The 7,478-nt window shown below is 49.1% G+C and overlaps 1 protein-coding gene and 1 pseudogene across 1 annotated transcript; both read left to right on the top strand.

Moving 5' to 3' along the window:
* The first annotated feature begins 1,364 nt into the window (after positions 1–1,364).
* LOC141940032 (uncharacterized) lies at positions 1,365–3,026 on the top strand (annotated as a pseudogene).
* Positions 3,027–3,039: 13 nt separating this feature from the next.
* Positions 3,040–6,514, top strand: LOC141940031 (diacylglycerol O-acyltransferase 2-like). The gene is made up of 4 exons (XM_074860801.1): positions 3,040–3,058; positions 3,364–3,529; positions 4,086–4,288; positions 5,100–6,514. The coding sequence occupies exons 1-4, from the start codon at positions 3,040–3,042 to the stop codon at positions 5,252–5,254; spliced, it is 543 nt and encodes a 180-aa protein (XP_074716902.1). The 3' UTR covers positions 5,255–6,514.
* The last annotated feature ends 964 nt before the right edge of the window (positions 6,515–7,478 follow it).

Here is a 7,478-nt window from a genome sequence, read left to right as displayed (position 1 = left end):
TATTCGTATTTGTTAAAGATACTGTTAACAGTATCTTTATTGACTGAAAATTTGCCGGAGAAATTGTTTGTTACTGTGTTGCATGCTGTTTCCACCCTTTCTCTCTCTCTTTTTCTGTCTTTTGTGCCCCCAGAAGACAGCAATATTGAGCCATGGGGTGGTGTGAGGGGCTGTGTCAGCCATTTTGTCTCGGCACTGCTGTTACGCCATTACCCCCCCGAGCCGCAGGGCGGTGTAAGATGGCAGCTGTCTGGTTCAGCACCACATGCCATTTCCTAGGCCGGGCCTTGACATCTCATTGCTGGGAGGATGAAATCAGCCCGGAGCTAGAAAGGCTGCGGGTCCGCGCAGGGCCGGGGGATGAGGGGGACGTGCGGAGGCTGAAGGTGTCAATGGCCGACCCCCCCCTCGGTACAAGCACTGTGGGCATCTGGGCATGGGCACGTGGGGGAACACGGGGCGGGATATGAAATGAGCTCTGTGGTAACGTGCGAACTGCTGGTGGGGACTGGATAGAGGGGGCTGCGTGCTGCTTTCTGCTGTAATTTTTCACTTCACTTTATCGCCTTCCCAAGCTCTCGCCTGCTGAAGTTTTTCTCTTGCTTTCTCTCCCTCGCTGGCCGAGCTTTCTCACTTTCACCTGCCGAGCTTTTTCCCCATCTCCTGCACCGGAACCTAGCCAGATGCCGCTAGACTCGTGGTGGTGGTAACTGCTCTTGCTGCATCTCTTTTGTTGCTTGCTTAGGTATTCTGACTTTTCCTTTCTTCTTCCTTCTGTCCTGTCACTATTATCTGTTATTTCATGAAAGAAAGCTTACAAGGTTTGTGCAGCATCTGACCTCATTTGCATCTTCATCTCGCTCTTGGGATCATTTAAGAACCATCCCCAATATTGGATGGGGACATTTTAAATTGGCGTCACAGACAGGATCCCCCAAAGTGAGAGTGCCCCACAGCCTTGCTGAAATTAAGTGGGAACCTCTGAGTATTGCAATCAGATGAGCCCTTGAAGTGTTGTATCCGTAAGACGACTACTCCGCCTGTTAGTGATTGTAAAAGTGTTTACTTCTCGGAGACGTAAGGAGTCGAACCCTGTGCTTTGTAACTTTACGTGCTGCCTCTCCGAGACGACCACTCCAATTTTTCGATTGAATAACATTAGGCGTTTACCTCTTAGGGACGTAAGGAGTAGAATACTGTGTAACTGAGGGGCTGTTGTTCTGCTTGGAAGAAAAATGAGTATTGCTTTAGAAAAATCCCCGAAAGAGGAAGAGACCTGCTGAGAGAGAAAAGGGGGAACTTGGATACTAAGGTGTGACCCTCTCAGGACGATAACCCCTTTTGTGTTAGGGAAAAGGAAAAGAATGGCCGCCCAGAAGGCAGCTGAGGCTTGTGACTCTGTGCCCTCACGGGTTGAAGGGATAGATAAATTACATGATCTTTTGAAGGCGCACCGATCTCGCCCCTCACTCCAGGGACAAGATTGGGTGAGAAACCACTGGTTTCAACCATAGAGTGTGGTGGATAGGATAAGAGTATTGCAGAAGGAATTTAAGGTTAGGAGAGGGAAAGGAAATCTATAATTTGTGCAGTGTTAGGAGTGAGTCTGGCAGCTGCAGTGGAAGAGAGAAAGCAGAAGTCTTGTCAAGCTGATACTGTAACAGACTCCCTGCAGATGGTCATACAGACTCTGCAAGAACAATTAAAAGAACGTAAACAATTGCTAGAGGAGGAAAGGAACCAAAATATAATCTTAAAGGAGGAATTGAGGAATCAACTTTTGAGGGAGGCGGATAGACTGGTGGAGGTAGAAGTGAAGCTTTCAGAGAAGGGGATGCAGCAAATTTACCCCCAAGGAGATTTGCAGAAGGCAAAAGAAAACGTAGAAAGCACCCCCCATATGTATCCGCTGGTTAAAACAGAGTACGTGTATGAGGACAATAGCGCTAACCATCCTCAGGTTATCACCAAAGAGGTCCCATTTACAGCAACTGAATTAGCAAAGTTGAGAAAAGATTTTGCAAGGACTGCAAAGAAATTTGAGACACAGTATGTGTGGAGAGTGTCTCTGTTAGGAGGGGATGGAATCTTGTTGTCAGAAGAAGAAGCAGAAGGATATTGGGGCCCGGGTGTGTTTCTAACTACCGGTGGTTGCTGAGCCCCAAGGTCATGAATTCAGAGAGCTGCGTATTGGGCCAGAGGGCTGAACCCCTTGGAGAGGGGCGATCCCCTCGCCATAGCAGGTATGGTGGATCAGTTAGTGGAAAGTGTGCAGCAGGCAGTGTGTCTCCAGATAATGTATTATCGGGAGTGCAAACCCAAGCAGGGCTCCCCAGTGATGATGCCTGTGGACCCAGAAAGGATGGCTCCCCTGATACGGGGACTTCCCGACTCCCTGAAACCCACTGAGGTTCAGCTACCTGATTCAAAACACCCCCAACGGAGAAAGAATTACGGCCGCTCTGGAGGGGATAGTGACCCCTGACCATCAGCGGCGAGGGAGAAAAGTATGGACATGGGGAGAGATAGCCCAGGAATTGATCAATTTTGGGAGAAAATATGGCCCCGTTGGTGGATTTTCCCAAAGGACTGAAACCAGGGTCATACGGGCTGCAGAGCAAGTTAGTGGGCGACAACCACCCATGAGGAAGGGCCAAGGCTTGGAGTCACCCCGAGGTCAGAATTCTGGGAGAGAGAGGCCCCTAACTCGACAGGGACTGTGGCAGCCAGGGCTTCATGAAGGCATTCCCAGGGACCTGGTGGACGGACTCCCGACCCAAAAATTATAACAACTTGTGCAAAAATGGTCAGGGCAAAGGACAAACGGCTTGTTAAAGCGCTTCCTTAAGCCACACAAATCAGGTTGGGCTGAGCAGCGACGTGATGCAGTGACCAGTGTTAACAATCGCTGGGGAGAAAATGGATGCCCAAAGATCACAGCATTCTGCCCAAACGCTCCAACCATCAAACTAACACAACTGCTTTGCTGCCCCAATAAGGGTAAACCAGCTTCTGCTGCAACCTGAACTTGGAGGGAGGATGTCTTGTGACGCCAAAGGCAAATGTTTTAAGCACAGAAGAAAATCCTTGCTGAAGTCTTTTGTGTTAAGGGCAGCTTTTTGAGCTGCTGCTGGTGGAACTTGTCTATGACCAAGTCTAGTGCTGTCCAGGTCTGTTAACTGCTTGTTTAGTTGAGGAACAGGTTGCCCAAAACCACGCCCAAGCCTCTCTGACCACAGGGAAGCTGGACAAGTCCAGTTGCAATCAAGGCACAGAGTTTTTGGTACAAGTATGGCAAGTGGTGTTTTCGGGGTGATCTTAATCTTGCAGCTTGAGCCTTGTGTCTGTTTGCTGGACATGCAGGTATATGTCCTGTGAACCGCGACAGCATCTTGTCCAAGAACGGCAGTGGCAACGCCATCATCATCGTGGTCGGAGGGGCAGCGGAGTCCCTGAACTGCACCCCAGGGAAGAACTCTGTGACACTGAGACACCGGAAAGGATTTGTGAAACTGGCTCTACGGCACGGGTAAGAGACAGCCTCAGTACTAGAGCAGTGCTGCTAACACAGGAAAGGTGCTCTCCTCCCCTGAAGCAGCTGATGTCTTGGATGGATTCTCCCTTCTGCAGCCTTGCTGTGTAGTGTGGATGTATGCCCAGAGCACCAGCGACAGGGGCCTGTCCTCTGGCTTCTGCCCCTGAGCAGGGGACAGGGTAGGAAGGTGCCCAGGAGAGGCAGGTGTCGATCACCTGCATGGGGCATCCCCTGTGCAGCCCGTGATCTCCAGGGATGCCGTGTGTCTGAAATGGGATGTCCACCAAAATCAGAGATGAGAATAGAGGGAAGCACGTTCAGTGCCTGACTGAATAGCGTTTCATGGGCCCGTGGCCAGTACGGTTCTCTTGCATGCCTTAAAGTGTCTGCTAGATCGTGTCAAGTTTGGCTGACTGATGTCAGTACTGTGTGCTGAAAACAAAGCTCTGGCAAATGTGCAGCCTGCAAGAGTCCAGGGCAGCGAGTGTGATGCTGTAGTATTGACTGCAGACCAGGGATGCGGGGTGCTAACATCTTCCCATCTTTCTAGAGCGGACTTGGTTCCTGTCTACTCCTTTGGTGAGAATGAAGTGTACGAGCAGGTGATCTTCGAGGAGGGTTCCTGGGGAAGATGGGTTCAGAAGAAGTTTCAGAAGCACATTGGCTTTGCTCCATGTATCTTTCATGGCCGTGGCCTCTTCTCCTCCAACAGCTGGGGGCTGTTACCTTACTCCAAGCCCATCACTACTGTTGGTAAGGTCTTGGTATAAACACGCTGGGTGCTTCTCTAGGTAGTGGCATACTTGAGCCTATGCCATAGCCCTGCTCTAGCTTGGTCTTGGAGTCTTGACTGTAAAACTCTGTTTTCCCTTCTATATAAAACCTTCTAGCACAGCTGAGACTGAGCTGGAATAGTTTCCATGGGCCACAAGCCTCTGATCATGCTCTACTGCCAGCCAGTTTTGCAAGTGAGCTCTATGGAGGAAAAAGTGCTGTAGCTGCTCCCTTCTCTGGTCTTGGATGGCTAAGTGAGAGGCAGCAGGCCCCTCCACACTCCTAGGACTGGTAGTGTGGTGCTGTCTGACAGCTGAATCTTAAAGCCACCGCTAAAATTTCCCTTTAAGTCTTTCCAACCCAAAGCAGCAAGGCTTTGAGGGAGAAGAAAAAAAAAATGCTGCTTTTGCTTTGTCTGTGTGCAGGGGAATACACTAGAAGTGCAGCTTTTAGTCTTGGTTCCTGTTAAGCGAGGAGGGGTTTATCACTCTGTAAACAGAAGCAAGTGGGACTTCCCAACCCCCTTGCACAGTAGAGGCTCTGCACTGCTGGCATTTGTGTAGCTAAACCGGATCTGAGTGTTGCTGCAGATGGGATGAGGGTCCTGGTGGTGGGACAGTTTTGCTTCAGAGCCCAGCAAAACTGGGAGGAATGAGGCAAACCTGCTATAATGGCAAGCTGTGCTATGCCGGGGTGGATGTGCTGAACTGCCTGTGGCCATGGAGGATAAATCTCCAGGCTGTACTGGAGTGTTCACCCTAAGATGTGGATCTTTCCCTCTTTTTATCAGTTGGGGAGCCCATCACCATCCCTAAAATCGATAACCCGTCCCAGAGGGAAGTGGACTTCTACCACAGCATATACGTGGACTCCCTGATCAAACTGTTCGACAAGTATAAGAGCAAATTTGGCCTGCCAGAGACTGAGGTCTTGGAAGTCAACTGAAGGGACTGGCTCAGCAGCACCTCCTTCTCTCGGAATCAGCTCATCTTCTCCAGGAGTCCAAGCTGTCATCGTGTACTTGAAAGCATGTGTGGGTGTATGTGTCTCTCCAAGAAAGTGTTTAAAGTATTGCTAGACCACTTTTAAAAATAAAAGGCTTTATTTTGGATAAATCCCGTTACAAATGTCTTTCTATCCAAAAAAGCACAACCCTGTTGCGTGAGGATTTGGCTGGGGGAAATGATTGCCTTTGTAATCTGCCCTAGAATGCTGTTGGATTGCCAGCAATGGATTAGTAGCATTCCTACAGCTATTGTACCCACTAGCACAAGCTATTTTGGGAGAGCAGGATCCTTCTGGTTTTCAATCAAAGTGGCAGGTTGATTTGATTGGGATGGCAGTATGACAGTCATGTTGCCCAAGAGCCATGTTGAGACATGCTTACACAGCACAAGGGCATTTCTGCTTTGGAAAAGGCCCTTCTGAAAGCACAAGCAGGCTCCCAAACCCCTCGGTGTGGCACCTACTGTGGATGGAGCAGGAAACCAAAGGTTATGAGTCTGCCGGACCTCGATCCGTAGTGTGGTGGATACTCTGGTGGTTGTAACTTCACCACTTGTATTTTGAATGTCAGTTTAGAAGCAGGGCTGTCCCAGGTGCTGCTTGCACAGAGGCATGGAGCTGGAAATATGGGACTCCTTCATCGCCACAAAACTCCAAGGACAAGTTGTAGGAGCGGTGGGATGGTGCAATCACGTGGCCCCGGTGTTGCAGACCCTTAGGGTAGCCTGTAGGGGTAAATGCAGTGGGACTATTCATGGAAGTGTTTTGAATCACAAAGGCATTTGGGGAAAGCTAGGACTAACTTCTGCCCAAAGATGGCTTTTAAATATTCCGTCCAGGGAATGTAAAGGAGTAGCCTTTTCACCCATAGGATCTAAAGTGAGTGGCTTTTTAGGTGTTTCTAAAATGTTTACGTGGATGTTAAGGCTGCTTGTAGTGAGATTTCTTCAGAGTACAATGTGTTTTATGTGTAAACCTGAAACATTGCACTACTTGCATGTCTGACCTGCCTTTTCATGGTTCAGTTGAGTGTATTTTGAGCTCCAAAACGTGCCTTTCTTCCACGCAAGATGATGGTACTTCACATTCCTGGAATCTTGCCTCTACAGACAAGTGTTCATCTGTCATATTTGATAGACTATTGTATTATGGAGTATCAATTTTTGTACAAATTTCTAGAAATAAACTTGGGCAAAAATAGTGGGCTGCTTTGGTCTCGGTGGTGTTGCAGTGGTATGTGGCTGGGTTCATGTTCCAGCAATTGTTTGTGTGGCTGCAGCTGTGCCTTGGCTTTGCTGGGGAGAGAACTGGTCTGTTGGTACAAAAGCAGACCCACACTGCTCTGCATTGTCCCTGCATGGGACACCCAGGACAGGCTGAGCAAATCTCTGTGGGCTTAGGGTGGGTTTTTGCCTGTTGGTGTATAAGGAACTAAGGCAGCCTCCATCTATGGACCTCCTTTACTGAGCAGATAAAGTTCATGCCCTGGTGCTCCTTTCAGCAAACTACTTTGGATTTTGTTGCTGCCTAGCACGCAAAGAGCTGGACTGCATCTCTGGTCCTCAGCTGAGGAAGCCCTTCCAGCTCCTCTCAGAGCCCTCGGCCTTCTACCACTGGCAGTGCAACATGCTCCAGCAATAGCACAGGTTGCTGTAAAGTTCCCGTGGGTTCTTTTAGCAACAAGTGAGGGTTTAACCTCTTGCCTGTGGGACTGGGGCTGGCCTATGAGCTATGGAAGTGGTCTGTCAGTGCTGGCTGACTTTCACAGGCTGGCACTGCTGCCCTTCAAGGTGAAAGCCAAATGTACTCTTTGCCCTTTTCAGGCTTGACCAGGGGAGTTTGAAAGTCCTGTTCCAGAAGATAAACCTGCTGTGTTGTTCACTTCCCCTTTTCTTCACCCCTGATAGAACTGATTTGGTTCTCTGTTTTCTGCTAGCAAAAGTTAAGGCTGGGTTTCCAGTCTGGAAATGTGTGGCAAGAAAAGCCATGAATACTCTGCCCAAACCATTTTTGACAGTTTGTGACCAGACAAGACCCCAGAAACCACCCTTAGCACAAACTGGTGGAGGTCAGTTCTTGCGGAGCTTTTTCCAAGCAATGTTTTCAATTATCAAGTCTTATATCAAAGCACAGCTGCTGCTTGCAAATGCCCCTAAAGCAGAGG

The sequence above is a fragment of the Strix uralensis genome, chromosome 2, assembly GCF_047716275.1.
Source record: "Strix uralensis isolate ZFMK-TIS-50842 chromosome 2, bStrUra1, whole genome shotgun sequence".
Lineage (NCBI taxonomy): Eukaryota > Metazoa > Chordata > Aves > Strigiformes > Strigidae > Strix > Strix uralensis.
This window is presented reverse-complemented; position numbering and strand designations above follow the sequence as displayed.